This window comes from Orbicella franksi, chromosome 2, assembly GCF_964199315.1.
Source record: "Orbicella franksi chromosome 2, jaOrbFran1.1, whole genome shotgun sequence".
Taxonomy (NCBI): domain Eukaryota; kingdom Metazoa; phylum Cnidaria; class Anthozoa; order Scleractinia; family Merulinidae; genus Orbicella; species Orbicella franksi.
Window position 1 is genome coordinate 12,842,012 of NC_138146.1, and position 20,000 is coordinate 12,862,011.

The 20,000-nt window shown below is 36.5% G+C and overlaps 2 protein-coding genes across 2 annotated transcripts in view; both read left to right on the forward strand.

The window, feature by feature from the left end:
* LOC145478040 (uncharacterized) overlaps nucleotides 1–20,000 on the forward strand; it is a 38,089-nt gene that overhangs the window by 11,280 nt on the left and 6,809 nt on the right. The window contains exons 5-15 of the mRNA XM_081455927.1: nucleotides 379–450; nucleotides 1,600–1,677; nucleotides 3,196–3,356; nucleotides 9,745–10,319; nucleotides 10,660–10,809; nucleotides 13,127–13,221; nucleotides 13,758–13,977; nucleotides 14,866–15,043; nucleotides 15,210–15,268; nucleotides 16,258–16,303; nucleotides 18,325–18,440. Of these exons, the coding sequence (XP_081312053.1) occupies nucleotides 379–450; nucleotides 1,600–1,677; nucleotides 3,196–3,356; nucleotides 9,745–10,319; nucleotides 10,660–10,809; nucleotides 13,127–13,221; nucleotides 13,758–13,977; nucleotides 14,866–15,043; nucleotides 15,210–15,268; nucleotides 16,258–16,303; nucleotides 18,325–18,440 (1,750 nt within the window). The remainder of the gene's footprint in view (nucleotides 1–378; nucleotides 451–1,599; nucleotides 1,678–3,195; nucleotides 3,357–9,744; nucleotides 10,320–10,659; nucleotides 10,810–13,126; nucleotides 13,222–13,757; nucleotides 13,978–14,865; nucleotides 15,044–15,209; nucleotides 15,269–16,257; nucleotides 16,304–18,324; nucleotides 18,441–20,000) is intronic.
* Nucleotides 1,711–3,211, forward strand: LOC145478062 (uncharacterized). The gene has a single exon (XM_081455962.1). The coding sequence runs from the start codon at nucleotides 2,282–2,284 to the stop codon at nucleotides 2,720–2,722; it is 441 nt and encodes a 146-aa protein (XP_081312088.1). The 5' UTR covers nucleotides 1,711–2,281; the 3' UTR covers nucleotides 2,723–3,211.

The window sequence follows — 20,000 nt, forward strand, 5'->3', positions numbered from 1 at the left end:
CGTTTCTATTCTTAATAGGACCTATCTAGGGATGAAATACAAGCGAAATCAATATTTCGACTTGTGCCATTGATAGGCGATTTAGGTCCATTTTTATAGGCATTCACTCTTAAGAAAACTCTTTAGTCTACAAATGTACATGTACAAAAATGTGTAAGCTTGATGCCATTTTCAAAGTTTGACCAGCTCTTGGTGCCAGATTCATGTAGTGACCATGTAGCCAATCATATTGTGAGTTTGCCAAGTCAGCCTCACTGGATTATGCTACATGTATTAATTACTGATAATGTATTTATGATAACGTTTTTCAGTTTAACTGTTTGTTCATTGCCAATTATAGCGGCATTAATGAAATCTTCTTTTGTTTGTATTTTTCAGTGATTTGTCAAACAACCAGTTGTTCATGTTAAATAAAACCCAGTTTTATGGATGCAAGAATCTTAAAACCATGTAAGGTTATAAAGTATATCTTTTATACAAAGGGAATGAAATTGTTCCTTTTTCAGGTGAACCTGATGATTTTTAGAGAGGTCTGTTGTGATTCTTAAGAGTGAACAAAACAAATTCATTTCTCTTGATCTGAACAGAGCTCTTTAAATGGTAGATGAATAAGCTGTGGTTTAAACAGTTTGGGTTGAAAATATTTATACCAGATTATGATAATGGCAACCGTGATTATGAAGTAGTGAAAAATCAAAATCGAAATGGTTGAAAAGTTGTTAAAAAAACAAAGAGAGATTTAAAATAGGACATCAAATATTTCATTTATCCATCAAAATAATTAATCTTCTCACCAGACAGAGAAATATTGTTTTAATGTACAGTTCTTTTACACTCCATGACTTAGCTGTGCTGTCCTTGGTTCATTGTTTTACCATGCTTTATGTGTAATTTCTGAGGTCCTAAGTTCAAGTCTAAGTCTGACATATTCATGAATGAATTGAGAGGATGATTGATTCATGAATGAATTGAGCAGATGATTGATTTCTTTATGAACAGATTGCTCTCAGTAATAAATCATTGATACTGAATTAAATTATATCAGTGAAGAAAACACATTATTTCTAAAAAACAGTTGAATTTAGTGGCAGATCCTGATTTTCATGTTACAAGGTGTCGTCCTGGAGTAACATGGGAGAAGGGATGGGAGGACAGAGTAAAAAAGAATGGCACTAACATGTAAATAGAAAACGCCTTGTGGAACTCCACTGAAAAAGGTTTCAGGTTCTTTGCACTGCTTCTGGATATAAGGATAAGATTCATATAATCACTGGTCAGGAGCATTTTTCAGACCAAATTCTGTAAATTATAAAAATGTTAGTTAACATGATGGTTATCAAGTTCACAACATTATAATTATTGCAAGTTTTGAACTTGGCCCTGAACAGTGAACTGTGGGCTAATATTTTAATTTCCTCTCACATGTAATCTGTACAGCATCTTTTACATTCATTATTTACTAAATGTAGTGGTTAACTTCTAGTTTGTTCTTGATTTTTTAAAGTTCTTGTATATATGTACACGTCAGTTGCACCCTTCAAATGGTCAAGGTCAGCTCTTCAATCTGTTGTTCTAAAATTTTGACACCTTTTCTTGCAGAGACCTGTCTTCCAATAAGCTCAAACTTCTTCCTGATGGATTATTTATTAATTCCCTTTATAGAGACTTAAGGAAAATGTGAGTACACAGCAATGTTGCTCATTTTGGTTAAATTTGCAGCCGAACAAATGACAAGAATTGCAGATGTCCATTTTATCAATAACAGATGATGGCATCGCAAGTTTACATTAATTTTTTTCTCAGAAAAGACAATTACTACATGTATACAAATGTATGTTGTTTTCATATCAGCATTTTGTGGACAACAACTCCAGATGTGGAAAAGACATGTTTTGCATAATAATCATGAGAATATTTATTAAGTACTTTTGATTCACTTGTTCAAAAAATTATCATCTCTGTAGTGTAGTCTTCTGTAGTGAAAACAATGTCTATATCCTTGCATACATGTCTAAAATACCATTTTGATCTTGAAAGTTGACAAGTCATTTTTAAATAGGTTTTAAGCTATTGTATGGTCAAATCCAGTTTGAAATGATGAATAATAAATAATTTTTAAAAAATTTAAGGCTAGATATGTTAATTTTTAATCCTGAAAAGGGAAATGTGGGCGGTTTCCTTGTGAGAAACATACTGTAAGCTTTAATGTTCCACTTGTTGTGTGCTTAATTAAACTTTGAACAAATCAGGGAAACACTGAAAAGAAGAAATAATTACAGCTATGGAGCAAATTGAAGCAATTTGCAATGGGCAGTGGTATGTGGTGTGTGACTTAAACAGAGTCCTTGAGGAACTGGTGAAGATTTGCAATGTCATGAAAAAAGCTGTTGAATTTATAACTGCTCAGGTGGAGGAAGGAAATTTATCAGATGACGGCAGAGCAAAGATGATAATAACCCTAAAGTATACAATGACCCGGATCGAGGATAACATTCACAAACTTGTGCAGTTTATGCGCCAGTTGATTCTGACCTTTGACAAAGTCATTTTGGTGATGCATAACAATGTAATGGCTGAGCATGAAGCTGTCAAAGATATGCTTAGTAAAGTGGTAGAACCTTCTCGTCATCAGCTGAGTGAAAGCACGAAGCATTTAGTGAAGACGAAGAAAACAAAGTCAACAAAGTCACAACCCAAGTGTATAGAATCTGATTTACTGTAAAGCCCAGTCTCTGAAAGCTTGCTGTCTTTTTTGGGGCAACATTATTAATTGACAATACGCTGTCAACGTCATCCCTTGAACTATGTGGCAAAATATATGTACACAGTAGTATCTGTACTGTAAAGTTCAAGCTAATAGAAATACCAGTACATGTACATTAAAAGAGTTAACCATGAAATCCTTGCAATCAATTTGTGATAATGCATTAAAAGGGTCTTTTGAATTGAAGAGGGTAAATTGTGATGTACTCTTTGCTGGTACTTGATGAATCACAAGGACATAAAAAATTGCTTTTAATGTACTGTTTTTCTTTCATTTATACCTCAAAGAAAATGTTCTTCAAGTAGGAACTAAACTTAATGATATATCAGTATCTAAAGTGCTGGTATTTTCTAGTTTCCAATACACACTGTACATTGCTGCATATTCTCATTACATTCTAGTGGATTATTAAATGTACTTATTGATTTCAGAGGGCTTGATCTTAATCCTCTAATCTGTGACTGTAATCTCAAATGGTTGGTGAAATGGATAAATGGAGGAAAAGACCGGAATGTGCAAGGCAGGTGTGAGCGTCCTTACAGAGTGAAGGACAACAAAGTTGCAAAACTCAAAGAGAACAAGATGGTGTGTGGTAAGAAGCTGATTTTGTGACATGACTGTGATTCTCTATTTCCCAAATCAGCTAATGTGTAGTTCCAGAAAACATCCAAACCCCCACCAAGGAGTGAATTTCACCTAAGTTCCCCTCCCTCCCTGGAATTTCTATTTTTTGACCACAAAAATTACTCCCCCTGCAACCCCTCTGGAATTTCCACTACTATTTTGTACACTCTCCATACTCTCTGGAAGAAATAGTTTTGGCGAGAAAGGGTGTTTAAGTTAAAGTAAACACTCCAAACATTTAGCCATCTGCATTGCACGTCACTGTTAATATTCTTGATCAATAGTAACATCTGAAGATACACACAAAGAAAACATTTGGCAATTTATTGAAACATGCTCTAAAAGAAAATAGATAATGGCCAGGGCTCGACACTAACTTTTCAACTTACTAGCCAAAAACATCTTTTTTACTAGCCAAGCATTGAGGCTGGCTTCCTTATTACATGAAATTTTTGTGACATGTTTATTTCACAATTTTGGGGTGCACATATTTTGCGACACTTAAATTCGCGATTTTGCAAAAATTTGTATTTTGAATCACTTTAACTTTGCGTTAACTTGAAGAAGCTAGTCATAAAAGGGGATAAGTGATGATTTTGGTTGCTTTTCTTTTTTTTTTGCTCCAAATTAGCTGAATTTTTGCATGTGGTCTTCAATGTAATAGAAAAACGTGGTTCTGTATTTTTGTCACTGGTTTTTGCTTTGTTTTCAAGTTAAAACGTATGCAAAAAACTTGGCTTTTCCTCGCCATGTCGTTAAGAGTTTATTTGTTGAACAGCAAACAGGCAGACTGGTTATAGTGTATGAAGTCAAAATCAAATCCCACAGCATATAGAGTGGAAATCTGGGAACAGATTGTTTACATTGGTTATTGTGACGTAAACACAACAGGTGAATCGATCGAGCGTCAAACAAAACACCATCGAACAAAAAAGAGATGTGCCGCATGAGAGCTCTGTCAACTAGTATCTTAAGCATTGTTTTAAAGTACCTTGTATGCCTGCCTGGTGGTTGAGAGGCATCATAAAGTCTCGATAAACCCGTAAGTCATCAGCACGTTTTAAAGAATCAAAATGTGTTCTGAAACTTCGAAGGCAGCTGATATACCGTAATCGTGTTATCGGCGTTCGAAGTCAGATCGAGCCAGATAGCAAAGTCCAAGAGCAGTTCTTGCCCAAGAAAAATACCCTCTGGTGAGTCGTGGCCCATTTGCCAAGCGTTGCTAGCGTCAAAGTTTGGAAAGTGAGAACTGGTTTTAGACTTATAAAATTTGTCTTGTATCGACCGCCATGTTTTCCCGCGCACAAGGTGTAAAGACCCTTCCCGGCATGCATTACGATTACATTCTGCGGACGTTTCTCGAAATGGTAACTAGATTTAAACATAATAATGGCCAACAAGTAGCAATCGATTGTAACAGATTTGTGATCCAGTTTGCATTGATTTTATTTCAAATCAGCATGATTTGTAGTGTTTTGAGCTTCTGGGATCAGGGGACATGCAGATGTATGGAGACCCGTACCTTGCAAAGAAGGGTTAATCTGTCAATCTGTCAGCCCTATTTATAGAGCGTTTTCACTTGGAGTCATCAAATTCTTAAATCCAAAACTAAACAGCCACCAAAGTTGTTATCCTCACCAGGCATAAGAAGTACCAGCGCATTTTGAATTTATGGCGGTGCATGACATAAAGCTATGATCGCGTTTGTCAAAAGCTATGTATTTATCTCGTGATTTTTAGCCATTTAAGACGTTGCCTTATTTGGAAGAGTGCTTATTGAAATGTGTTTATTTGTTTTATTTTATTTTTATTTACACCTTTTTGGACCTGAAATCAACATTTTTCAGCTTATAAATTGTGTGAAATTACCATTTTCAGGAGCCCATCATGGGCTCCTGCCATTTTGCTGTTTTCTAAGTGAAACCAACATCCTTGCTGTCACGTGTTAATGTCAAATCAACATTTTAACCTATTTAGACCTGAAATCAATGTCATTGAGCTTATGCGCTGCATGAAATCGACATTTTGCTGGTTTCTAAGTGAAATCAGCATCCTTGCTGTCTCACGTTAACGTCAAATCAACCTTTTAAATGTTTTTGAGCTGAAATTAATATTTTTTTAAGGTTACGTGTTGCGAGAAAAATCAACATTTTGCTGTATTTTTAGTGAAATGAACATCTTTGCGGTCGCACGCTGACGTGACAACAAATATGTGACCTTCCATAGGAAAACACGTCTTATTGAAAACAGCGTTTTTAGGGCGTTTGAAACGCCTCACAAACGGGGTTTGACAGCGTTTCAAATGCTTCGCAAACTCTTTTCAAACGCTTTGCAAACCCTTCGCAAACTCCTTACAAACGCTTGGAAAGCATTTCAAACGCTTTTCAAACCCTCTGCAAACGCCTGTCAAACGGTTTGCAAAGTGTGTCAAACGCTTCTCAAACCCTTTGCAAATGCTTCTCAAACTCTTTTCAAACGCTTCACAAACCCTTTGCTAACTTTTCGCAAACGCTTCGCAAACCCTTGGCAAACGCTTCTCTTGAGCGCCGGCGGAACTAGTCCGCAAGGAATAAAACGCGCTTAGCAATGATTAGTTTTCAATACCTTACGGTCAGTAATTAACTGTTCTTTTAACATAAGTAGCAAGATAAAAAGATTTATATATAGTTATTCAGTATGATGGGAAAGTGCAGAAATGTATTTAGAATGCACGAGCGCGCGATGTCAGTTTGTGTTTTGGTCGCCTGTGTTTACGATTTATCAGCTGATTTGACGTGAATGAAAACTTCTCGCCGGTCATACAAGCAAATGTTCACCGTAGTTTTTTGCATACGTTATGTCTCAGAAACAATGCAAACCTCGGCAAAAACACATACAAAACCGGTCAGTGTAAAATGCAGACTGCAGACTGTGGACCGGGGGTAAAATGCAGACTGAGGGTAAAATGCAGACTGCAGACTGCAGACCAGGGGTAAAATGCAGACTGAGGGTAAAATAAAATATTAATAATCAAAAACACAATGATCAAATCCGGATCAAATAGAGACGTGTACCTGTAATTTTCTTTTTCCAAAATCCGGAAAACTCAAACCAAAAGACATTTCCTAGCCTTAGTCAAACATTATATTATCAACCTCAACTTCTTGAACTCCCCATTATGTTGGACCAAGTTCCCACAAGGGCCCGAACTAATCGTAATTGTATTGCATCTTACCTTTGTTTACGTCTCAGCCATTTTGAATTTTGTTTACGCAATTAGGTCTGGGACCGACCAACTCTTGTAGCGCAATTCCTTCATCCTGTTTTCATTGACAAAGGTTTAATAACGTTCAAACCACCGCGGGTCTTAGTTGCTTCAAATGGCCTTGGAATTGTTCGGAACACAAGGCAAGCAAAACACGACAGCACAGCAACAGGGCAAGCTAAACTTGTAGACATTGAGCCTAGTTTGTGGAAGACATTCAATCTCTGTTTACAACTTAATATATCAAGAGGTTTGTGAATTGGTATTCGCTGAAAGGTGACAGTCGGCTATCCAAACATGAGAAATTATAACATTTCGGCATTCTCAAATAATCGTTAGTATGACCATTTTGTTTGAAGAGATGCCAAAACTCAACGTGTACAAAATTCAATTTCTGAGTGAGGCCTTTGTGTGTTTCATGAGTCCTGACGTGGCATTTTATGAACACTTTTATTTCATCCTTATGACTCGTTTTTTATTATTAATATTTTATTTTACCCTCAGTCTGCATTTTACCCCCGGTCTGCAGTCTGCAGTCTGCATTTTACCCTCAGTCTGCGTTTTACACTGACCGCATACAAAACATTGTTTAACACACCTAAAAAATAATGCATGCAAAATTTGAAGCTTTTTTTGACAAAGTTCACTTTTGACCAAAATACCTAATGCCCATTTACCACTGAGCCCTTCACATAAACGAAACCGGGCTTTGTTATAATAAACCAAGGTGAGACTTTGACTAATAACAAAGGCTTGCTTCAGTTTAATATAACAAAGGATCGGCTAGGTTTATCATAACAAAGGCCCTGGCTTCGTTTCTCTGAAGGGCTCGGCCTAAAAAGGGCATTAGGTATTTTTCTCAAAAGTGAACTTTGTCGAAAACGCTCCAAATTTCGCATGTAGTTTTGTTTAGGTATGTTTAGCAATGTCCTGTAGTTTTTCCGCTAAACTTTGCTTCGTTTTCGGGATATTGTGTATGCAAAAAACCACTCAGTTTTCCTAGTGGCGTCTTCATAAAGCGAAGCAAAAACCAGCGGCAAAAATGCAGGAACACGTTTTTCATTACATTGAAGACCACATGCAAAAATTCAGCTAATTTGGAGCAAAAAAAAAAACAGAAAAGCAACCAAAATCGTCACTTATCCCCTTTTATGACTAGCTTCTTCACTTTGCGTTAACTTTGCGTTTCCTTGGCAATGTGACTTAAACATGTCTTTCAAACTGACTTTATCAAAGGTACAATAACGTCAAAAGTAACAAAAACACAATGGCGGTACTATATGTCAACAGTAACTTAATGTGTTCCTGACACTTACTTATTTGTGTCACTTTAATTTCACAATTTTTTTAAATCTCAAAATTCGCAAAATTAACATGTCATGAAAATTTCAGGTAAGTCTAATAACAGCAGAATTACTAGTAAGACTTGAAAGCACAATGTAAGGAACTCTCTTTAATACATAATGCTGGTAATTATACTCTACTTAAACTAGTTTAAAAAAAAGTTCCAGTTCCCGAAAAGACTTTCAGGACTTTGTTTTTGTCCAAGAATTCCTTGGAGAAATATCGAGACCCCCAAGACGTCACTGTTAAAACACTTCTTCACAGACAGGTGCCGTAGAAATGTTTCAAAAGCAAAACAACTATCTGAACAATACTGTAAACTGTCATTGGCAAAATTCAACTGCTAAAAATGGCTGATTTAAATGTCAAAGGAAATATAAATCTTTCTCGTCTAATTATTTCTGTAGTGGTAAGTTTGTAAGTATGCATACAACGGCAAATCACCCACACATTGTTATGCTAAATGAAATGCTATCTCTTTACAGTTCTGCACTATTTTGCACTTGAAAAAAATTTCGTAACAAAGAAGAGCATTTATGTGTGCTTTCAGAAAATGGTGTCTTGTTTGTGAAATATTTCTTTCAACAAAATTAACATGTTCAGTTCCCTGTTTACGTACCACACAGCGAAAAGTAGACATACATGCTGAACAGCACATGCCCAGTACCATGATATGTCCACAATGAAATTCTGACATTGTTTCCGAGATAAGTGTAAATTTTGTGATACTAGTTCAGCCAATTTCGTGTTGTTGACTAGCCAAGGTGGCTAGTGGAAATCGAAAACCTACTAGCCAAAACTAAATTTCTACTAGTCTGTGGCTAGTTGGCTACCATTAGTGTCGAGCCCTGAATGGTAATGGTAGCTTGTTAAATTACCTCCCTATATGACTCCCTAAATGTGGTACAATTTCCATTGAAGGACTGATAAAATGAGTGTGGATGAAATTGACACCATACTTTTATTGTGAACATGATCGCAAACACGCTCATGATGACAGCCAATTTTGCAGCAAAATTACATACAAATGAACAGAGGTAAACAAGAATAAGAAATTCTCCAGTTTCGATCATAAAATCATTTCTTCTTTTATAAAGATAGTACTTTTCACAAAAGAAATCAACTAGCACTTTGAAGAGCCCTTCGAATTAAGAGCGATGGGAAAACAAACCAGGCTAGTCACTAGTGATTTTCAGTCCACAAGTTAATGGTGGCTATTTCCACACAACAGCACATTCTTGGCTTTTGTTAGCTTCCAAAGTGCTTTTTGAAGAAAGAAAATTGTATTTCAAATATAATGCAATTCAAATACAAGTACCGGTATTCAAGCCACTATTTTTTCATCTGAAAGTTCTACTTGGTAGGTAGGAAAGGATTTTTGAACAGCTAGATCAATACTTGAATGGTATTGAATCAAAGGAGATCTGGAAACCTAGTCAACCGTCCGACCAATCCCCTCCAGAAATTCCTGGGTCTTTGAAACCCCTCCCCTTTGGAATTTCCAATTCCCTCTGTGGTGGGGGTATGGATATTTTCTGGAACCACAAAATGTAATAATAATTGCAGCATTGAGATGCTGTGGGCATTACTACAGAGGAAGTGCAGTTGCATTTTATCACTGTTTCAACCCTTGGCACTTTCTGTCTCATAATTTGTGACAGTAAAACAGTTATTTATACAAGATACGGTCATCTGGAAAGTAGGGAACTCTCCCTTAACTGTAACCAAGATGAAAACTAATTTTTTTGCCATTCAATTTTTTTCTTAGACAAACTTGACCTGCCAGTCATGTTTTTTGGCCCTCAAGGTGACCAAATTGCATTCAAGGGAGACAGTCACACCTTTGTATGCAACTCTTCCTGGATTCCTGGTATGCAGATCACATGGTACAAGGACAATAAATTGATTACTGTCGAGCCAGATGACAAAAGGAAACATGTTGTGTTTAAGTTTGATCCTAGCAAAGTGGTGATCTCTACTGTTTTGGACATTCAGCAACTTACTGTGGATGACAGTGGATATTACAGCTGCAATGTCACTCACAAAGGAGGCTACCTGCACTTGAGTAGATCTCATCTGGCCATCATCCCATCTAACGCAAAATTCTGCCGAGCAGTTTCCACAGAAACAGACAAGGGAACGTTTCACTGGCACCACACAGCAGCTGGGGGATATGCCTTCTTGCCATGCCCTGTTGGTGTAATGAGCAGCTTGATAGATCATGGGGGAACTGAACTTATGGCCAGGCGAAACTGCTCTTTAGAAGGTGTTTGGATGGGAGTGGATGCACAGTCATGTGCCCATGCTAATGAGATAACTCGTGCTCTCTATGAGTTAAAGCAGGTGAGGGATAATAGTTACCACCAGTCTTGATTAGTGTTGTTGGCAAGGTCCATTGTCAGGTCTTTGAAAACATCTCAGAAACAACAATAACAATAATACAGATTATATCTGGAGGGGTGGATGGATGGTCATGTTATGACAAACATTTAAAAATTGAATATTTTTCTTACAATAGGCCAGTTATTATTGCATTTGGAGAAAAGTAGATGGTCTTTGGACAATAGCAGCAGGGCTGTCTCAAAGTTTTTAGCTGCCTGTTGCCTTTGATCTACACTCCCCAAACAAACTTGGTTTGAAAAGTACAGTTCATGTATATAAAAATTCTTTTTCTTTTTACCAGAAAACAGTAAATGATACAACAGTCGCAGCAGTCAGTCATCAGTTACTGAACATTTCAAAACGAGCAAGGGAGTACAGTGATCCCTTAGATGTTGTATATGGAGCTGAAGTTGTGGACAAGTTGGCACAAGTCATCGGAAGAGATCAAGTTGTAAGTTTCTTGCAGGAATTACCTGTACACCTACTTAAGGTGGCTTGAAATAGTTCTCATTTCGGCACACAAGTTTTACAAATTCTCTTCTAAATACAGTTTAGTTTATCATACCAGCATGAAATTTACCACAGAAATGAAAGAAAGAGAAATCATAGATTCATTTCATCATGTTTTTCCCCAAAACCTGTTACCATGGCAACCATACGACTTATGCATACAGTTGTGCACTCAAAATTGGATTCTATTGTCTTATTTGGAAAACATGTGGATGAAATCTTCTCAAACTCCTTTATTAGATGTTATCAGAAATGATCTTCAAAATATTTAAGTTTTAAAAAATTCTGTTGAGCAGGTAATAAAGAAAAAACTACTTTTCAACTATTGGTTTCTTAATTTTTTTTCCCTTTCTGCAGAATTTTTTAAAAATTGGTATGTATATGCAGCCAATTGCCAGAAGTGGTGATGTAGATGAGCGAATTTGGAAAATGAGGAAAAATTCTCAGTTGACAAGATCTGTGTTTATGCATGCATGAAGTTTTTCATGCGCTCAATCGAGTCCACGCATGCGGAACAGTTGGCAAAGGAAAGGGAATGATGCAATGTCATCTTCCAGCTGTTAGTGCCAATTGTTTGTTTTTTCTGTGAATAGGAGATATTAATTTTTTCCTGTCAATCTTCTTATGGATTAGAAAAAAAGTGACGTAATCAGGCAGGTAAAGTTTGCATAAACCATTATATCTATCTAATGCAAGAAATGTTCTCTTGTCTAATGTTGTTTGTTATTCGAGAACATTCAAGTCCGGAAAAACTTTTTCATGCCTAATTAACAATTGCTTAAATCACCATTACAACCGCAGTGTTCACATCTTTATTTTATTTGAATGTATAAACGAGCGCTTGTAATGGTTTCATTTAATTTCAAACCTCACATGGTCGGTCTTACCAGTGCATTGAAAATTGAAAAGCAAACAAAACAAATAAGCTTGCAATATATCTCACAAAAACACTTTGCATTTGTCGCTAGTGCTGTACCCTCTTTCCTCGTCCCCATCAAACTGAAGTTTTCTTGTCACCATATGGCCTTTGAGTAGATTAATTACTCAAGCAATTTTTTTTGTTTTGTTTTAGTTTTAGCTCTTGAATTTTGCCAAATGAAGAAACGCGACTAAACATGTCACGAGCTTCAACTATCGATCTTCATGAGATGTGTTTTACGTGTTTTTCTGTCTACCTCTTTTTTACTTTCACTGAACGTTTCCTCTCCAACACATTCTGTATGAGAGCTGCCCAAAAAAAATAAATAAGCAACTCTTGCGAGCTGTGTAAATCCGTGTGCAACTGAGGAAAGCTACAATCGTTGTTATGAGAGTTGCTGCGAGTGGAAGTGATGCAAACGTAATGCTGAAGTGAGGAATTAACCAAGGAAGAGAAATTCCTGATAGATGGAAGAAAATTTGATTAATAACATTTGCCCATTAGCTTTAAAGCAGCACTCAAAAAGGAGGCCAAAATACACCACAGACGCCATATTGTTTAGATTGCTTCGTGGGTTTTCGTGGGTTTTTATGACTCATGCATGCTATTAGAACCCAGTCTGCACGTGCGATAAAACTATTTCAAGCCACCTTAATGTAACATTGTAAGTGGATCAAATGGGAGTCACTCAAGACATATATGCTATTCCCATTGTGGCTTAGTACATGTAGCTCAGAGAGTTGAACAGTGGGCATGCACAGTATTTAGCCTGAAGGTCATTAGATTGTTCAAATAATACCTGAACCATTAAAGTTTTATTGCTGCTCATAGTGTAACAGAGTTACAGTTCTCAAATATTCTAGGGAGTATAAGGATTATCAGCATTTATTGTTGCTGTGTAGGTTGATCATAAACTCCAACAAAGGCAGTGTTACGTGTAAGTCTGTTCTGTTTCCATTGTTGGTTTTTCACTTAGTGCTGTTCCCTAGGGAATATTAATACCACAAATAAAAATTTAAACTTTATAAACTGGAAATTGCTTGTACATGTAACAACTTCTAGATTTATACACTTTACATGTATGTTTTGTTGGCAGTAGTAGAAACTATTTTGTTTCTCATCCTGCCTCTCCAAAGCCACAGTTCAAACGTTCAAAAGCTTACTGGGGGCTCTGTAGTCACCACAGCATCTGATTTCTGAAACTCGTCACGTCCAGACTGCATTTTGTATTTTCTAACGGTAATGGCTTTTCATAGAGCCTATATTGCTGGGTGCTTTTGCCAATGATCAAGGTTAAAATCATAATTTTATAACTAATGCGCCTTATGCATCATTGCAGCTCAATGAAAATCTGGTCGATACCATAAGTAACATCATGGAAACTGATGTAATATTGTTACAAGATGCACAGCGAATATCAAAGGCTTGCTCAAGGTTTGTGTCTTGAAGTTGAAATTGGCCAAAATTATGTTCATGTATTTGAGGTGTCTTTTCTTTAAGTTAAGTAAAATATCTTAAAGAAAAGACACTTGGCCTGCAGCCTCATCCAATTTTGGTAGTCCCCTGAATTTTTCTAATCCAATAATTATTATGTCCAAATTGGACAGCATGTGTTGTATAACATATACTTATAGTAACCATAATGTGACTGCAAGAAGCTTCCTATCAATTAACAAATAACTGTGTGTTTTAGTATTCATGACTATAATGAGATTCAAAGCTCAAGATTGGGAAAGTGATTTTAATAATTAAATATACTTCAAAATAACTACATGATTAATTACAATGTAGTTATTTACAAGTACATAAAATTCTTTTTTCAAGAGGTTTGAATTTTCATCTAAAATATTGTTTTCTGTACCTTATTTACATGTAGGTTTGAGGTGAAAAGTGACCTCTGATAAAGTTTAACTGCTCTCTACACATTTACATGTAAATGTGACATATTGCTTTGCATTTCCTCTTTACAGCATGGTGATTCTTCTTGACCTACTTGCCACAAGATTTCCTATGGATCTTCAAAGTGAAATGGCATTTGTATCAAAGAATATTGCAGTTTATGTAGTACAGATCTCACAAATATTTGAACTTGCTGGTAAGATGTGTTACGTGACAACAGGGGAGGACTCCAGGCTCAAGGACATCGACTGCTTACCTTGTGTTTACAACATGTCCTGTAAGAAGCAAATGGTATGTATTCAGACATGTAATTTACATTTTTCATGGTGAACTTTGCAAACAACATAGTAAAACAGCCATTTTTTTTTAACTGTGAAAAGAAAATATAACTTATAAAACAATAAAACAACACAACTTATAACACAATAAAATGCTCAATCAATGTTTAAAATCAGCTGACATTCCTGGGGTTAGCCCTCCTCAGAGCAAATCAGGATGGGGGATTGTTGCTTTTAATCATTTGCACTTATGTCTTTTAGCTTAAAAACTATTTCTCAAACTGATCTAAAAGGTGGTATTTATGATCTTATAAAAACTGTAAAAACTAAATTTTCTGTATTATTTCTGTTGCCTTCATTAAAAAGGCATCAGAGAGTGTGGCAAAAATTTAAATGTTTTTTAAAGTTTTAAAAAGATCAACACTTTTCAATTTTCAACACTTTTTACATCAGTTTGAAAATGGTTTTTAAGTTAACATGTTCATTGATTGCCCAGATGACATTTAATACAATTTATGTCTTTTATTTGTTTCTTATGAGTTTCTTCATGATTGTTATTTCTTAAATGTAAAATTCAGACCAGTTGGTTCTGTTCATGATTAATTATTTCCCACCCTAGAGAGATTTTAACCACAACATTTTACCTGCATTCCATTATAACTGAAACCTCTAGATATCCATGTGTTGGGTGAATGACACAGATATTGTTACCACATTAGACTAGAAAAATGGTAGCCTGTATTTGTAGTACAGGGAAGTTAACCTATTGAATTTCCCTAGACTTGTAGTGAAGTTGTTTGATATTATTGTTACATCATCTGTACAAGCCAAAAATCTGTTGCATAAAGTTCAAAGGCTTAGTTTTAAAAAAAGATATTATTTTATTCATTTTAATTTGCAGTTGGTCGACACCTCCATCTATCTTCCACCATCACTGTTCCAGCAAATTCCATCAGATGTGAATGTAAAATTTCAGTTTATCGTCTACTCCAACAGTAAACTTTTTCCAGAAATTACCAATGGAAGTGAAACTGAAAAAAAGAGAGAAGTGTCCAGTAGTGTAATGTCAGCTCAGTTTGGTGAGTAATTATAACTTGTTATCTAATGCCTAAACCCAAGTTATCACAGAGACAACAACTGTATGGAAGAAATTCCAAGCAACCAGCCAACTCAATATTAGAAGCAAGAGCAGAAAAAATTAAAGAAAAGAGTTTTGACAAAGTGTTCGCATAACATTGTTTGCAGGAGGGATCCAGTTGACAAACCTTTCCCATCCAGTTATTCTTAAGTTCAGGAATCATCAGGTTTGTTGCTATGTTGTTGTTTTGAATATATGCATCCTCAATGTATCTACTCTCACTCAGAGTCTGGAGAATGACTGCATTATTTACTGCTTGTTCTGTTACAAACTGATATTTTTCTCAAAGAAATGAATGAACTGAAGTTGGGTTGTCGCTTTGGTATAAATTGCAAGGAAAATCAAACTTTAAATATAAAGCATTATTCCATGAGTGCATGGTGGATATGAGATGGCAGATGGTCAAGGAGGCGCGTAGCGCCGAGTTGACTTAAATCATCTCATATCCAACCAGCCCGAGTGGAATAATTGTTTTTATTAAAGATGCCCCCTTGAACTCATCACAAATAGATGAGGTTGGGGACTGGTGCCTAAAGGGTTAGCAGGAAGCAAAAACCCATAAGCTTAAGGGAAGTATCTATGGTAACATTGAAAGCGGGAACCACCCCAAGAAGCAGCCACTAACTGGCACCGTCACACTGAAAGGTATCAGTGGAAACAACTTACCTGACCAATACTTACATGTACCAAGAAACCAGTAGACCAAGAGGGAGGGAGGAGAGGGAGCAATAATCTGCAAATACAAATGATCTGCAAAGATCAGCTAACAGAACTGCACATGTAGTGTGGTGAAGCACAAGAGCCCTGCAAATCCTCTGAGGGCTGCTCCGCAGGTCACATAGTGTCAAAGTAGATACCGCTGGCTACATTGGTTTGAGTCTAACTTTGCTTAAATTATATTTAACCTCATAAAATGTAGAAAACTAAAATAAAATTTATAAAGACAAAAATTCCCCAATTAATTAAATAAATTATGCATGCGCTTGCTTTATTTGTAGACCATGGTGTAATGGCTCATATACCATGATGGCTAACCCACTGACAACTCTTGAATTGCATTATCCAATGATCCAGTTTTTAATAAATTCTAATATACACTCTCATTCTCTGCGGGCTAAACTGTTGTTTTGTCTTGTTTTCTACTTATAAATACAGAATGGTGAGGAACCCATACCGGTCTACTGGGACCATGAGGGAAACGGTGAGTCTTTTGCTACTGACTTAGGCAGCGACCTGGAGAAAGAAAACCTGATTGGATCCCGCTTTAAAAAATCTTTTTCAGCTTGAAGAGATCTTTCTATACATGTAACTGTATGTTCATTAAGAGCATACCTGATTAGATCCTGGTTTAAAAATTATTTTTTGGCTTGAAGAGGTCATGCTGTACATGTAACTGTATGTTCATTAAGAGCATACCTGATTAGATCCTGCTTTAAAAATCTTTTTTGGCTTAATGAGATCTTTCTGTACATGTAATTGTATACATGTCCAGTAAGAGCATCAAACAAACAAACAAACAAACAAGCAGACTTTCATCCAATATCTTCTGCAAGGGCTGCTTTTAAAATGAAATTCAATGTTAAATAAAACAATGAGGATGCTTATGATTGATATATCTACTGTTTAAGAAATAGAAAACATGTGCCGTGTTTCTATCGAGTTATAGAAACACAAGTGGAAGTTTGGGAGAACAAGAAATGCTGTGGGAACACGAGCTGTAGGTGAGTGTTTCCACACCATTTTCAAGTTCTCCCAAACTTTCACGAGTGTTTCTATAACTTGATAGAAACACGGAGAACATGTTTTCTATTTCTTTTAGAAAACACCACGACACAAAAAAAGAAAACAACTTGTTGACTTTGATTATCAAAATGTAAATTCTCTTTGCCAGCGCCATCATTACGTCAACAGCTCGTGCTAGTTCTGTTTCCATCGAGTTATAGAAACACAACTTTTAACCAATCAGTGCACATATTTTCTTAGGACTGTTTTCAAAAGGTATTTAGTAGCTCAACTTATGTCATGACCATAAGTTAGAATGATTTTTACATGACCAGTTTGCTCGTTTTGAACATTCAGTTACAAACACAACTTTCCATTTGATTTATAATAATAATAGTAATAATAATAATAATAATATCTCACTTTGTTATACTATTTATTGCATATTTTTATTTTATTTCTCACTGTACAACTGATGATGGATGGTGTCTCATCTGAAACATGTATTGTCTTAATTAAAATAATAATGAACTTCAAAACCATCGTGTTGTTCATCAAAACAATATCTTAATTCGTGCTGCTATGAAGCCTTAATAATAATAATAATGATGATGATAATAGTAATAATAATAATACACTATTAATATTATTATTATTATTATTATTATTATTATTATTGTTGTTGTTGTTATTATTAAGGCTTCGTAGCATACTGCTGTCCAGGCCCCAATGATGTTCAGTGATACTGTGCTGATGTGGCAACTTTTGGAGAAATATTACTTACATTGGAGTGAAGTCCTCATGCATTTTATGTACGTGTACCTGTATAAGCTGGAATACATTTAGCCTGCGAACAGGCTCCCAGTGAGCCTGAATGAAGCCAGGGAGCCTGTAGACATTCTATTGATGCAGCCATTCCATAATACCAGCTCCTGGTATCATGATATGTTTGGTTAAATTGCTGATTTTTGACATCTTTGAGATGAATATTTGACAGATCTTTGTAAAATTATACAACTCCAACGGTTCGTTCCCTTTTAAGCTTCAGTCTCTCGACCTCTCATTATTTCACAAGTGATTCTGAAGGGTACTTAATGCTCTGTTACGCGGAGGAATTTGAAGTAGAAGTGGAATTTCAAGTAGTGGAGTGGAGCCGTTTGGTGGTGCTATAGCAATTTTTTTAGAGGTCAAAGGCATAGTTTCCAGACTTTCTGCTGTTATCTGCTTTGTGATGTGGTTCTTAAGTATTGCTTGCTATTTTTCCACTGAAATCCTTTTAATGTTCGTACTCTTGAACTAATAATTCTTGCATGCACTTGAACGACACTGGCATCAATATTTTAAAATTGATTGCAAAATTCTTACTAGAATGTTTCATCATCGTGATCCTTCTACTTTTCTGGGTTTTGCACAGCTTGATAATGGTGGAAAAACTGTATTTACAGAACATTGAAACTCTGTGTTAAAGTTCTTGAATGATTCCTATTGTTTTTGTTGTAGGTCAGCTTGGAAGTTGGAAGATGAATACAGACTGCAACAAAGTTTCATCTCAAGACAACAGTACCATAACAGAGTGTTCACAGCTTGCCAACAAGAACTTCTTTGCTATCATGATGGTAATGCCACCTTCCTTTTACCATATTATAATTTCTACTGAATCTAAACCCCTTCAAAGAAAGAAACAGTTTTGTATGATTTCTGCAGGATTAAAAAAATGAATTTCAGCAAACTATTCAGCAAATGCAATTAATAGCCACTGGTGGAATATTTCTGTGGATTTGCTTGTGAAGATTATCTCTTTTACAGACTGGTCAAAATGTATTGGGGTGGGGGTGGTGGGCTGGAGCAGAGAGGGGGTGGGTCATCAGTTTTTGAGCCCTTGGTAAGGGGTGGGTCATTCAATTCAGCCATCCATGTACGGGGGTAGGTCATCCTGTTTTTTTAACAGGAATTGGCACTCACTTGACACAGTTGACAACAGAGGCAACTCCTTCCAGCTGCAAAGGACGAAAACTTTTCAAGCTGTGACTGAAAAAGTACACTTGGTTGGTGTACAATAAAAATGGCAATCTCATGTATTGTAAAATCTGTACGGATGCTACCAAGTCTAGTGGAATGAGCAAGGAGTCCCAGGACAGAAATTTTCAAAATACTGCACTGTTTTGATATGCTGGTCGTCAAGAACACCAAATGACCAATTTGTGTCCACATGCTAGTACAGGACACATGTTCATAGATCTGGGACTCACACTCTTGGGCCTGGCTGTGTGAGTCCCAGGACTCACTACAGCCTTTTTCTAGATGGATCACTGTTCCACACATAGAGAGTCTGGAGGCCAAGTGTAAAAGGTTTAAGGTCAATTGTGGTTTTGGAGTTTACAAACATGACTCTTAAGTTGCAAGAGTAAAGGAAAACAATGTTATCTACTACAATCACATACACAAAATGTGACTTTGTTGGATTATGCAACTAAAAATGTCATGTTTTATAGGGCTGGGTCATGTGATTTTCAACCTTCATTTTGGGGTGGATCACTCAGTTTTGAGCCAAATGGAAGGGGTGGGTCATGTTTTTTCTAACCACATTTTCAAATGCTCCATCTCCCTCCTCCCCCTCCCCCCCCCCCCCCTTGTACTATTTGACCAGTCCCTTAGGATGTTTGTTTAGTCTCTGACAGATCTGTTCTAATCTATCCCACTTTCCGGGTTTCATCACAAGACTAGGTTTATCTCTACTTCCCCCTCCCCCTGGGTGGGATGCTAGTCCATGCTAGTCCATGACAGGGTTACTAGGCACTGTGAGAGTCAAGTGTCTCGCTCAAAAACACAACACAATGACTCTGGTCAGGGCTTGAACCCAGACCATTTGACTGGACTCCAGTGTGCTGTACCATTAGGCTGGGATGTGGATGAAGAGCAGATAAACAACACATTTTATTATAAAACCCAGATTTTTTGAGTTAGAAAAAAAGGCATGCATTTACCCTACACTCGTCACTATGCCCTTAAAAGCATGTATGTACTCAAGGCTTCCCAGTTTTATTCTTGTCGTTCTTTATCCTTGATAACTTACAGTTTACCTCCAAATTCTCGTGTGGGCACATACACAAGATTCATTGTACACTCAAAGTGGTGAAGAGAATGTCAATTGATGTGCTGTTTTTGTTTCCTTTGTG

Bases quoted from the DNA above. Each gene is read 5' to 3' on its own strand.
- LOC145478062 (XM_081455962.1), top strand. From the start codon at position 2,282: ATGGAGCAAATTGAAGCAATTTGCAATGGGCAGTGGTATGTGGTGTGT.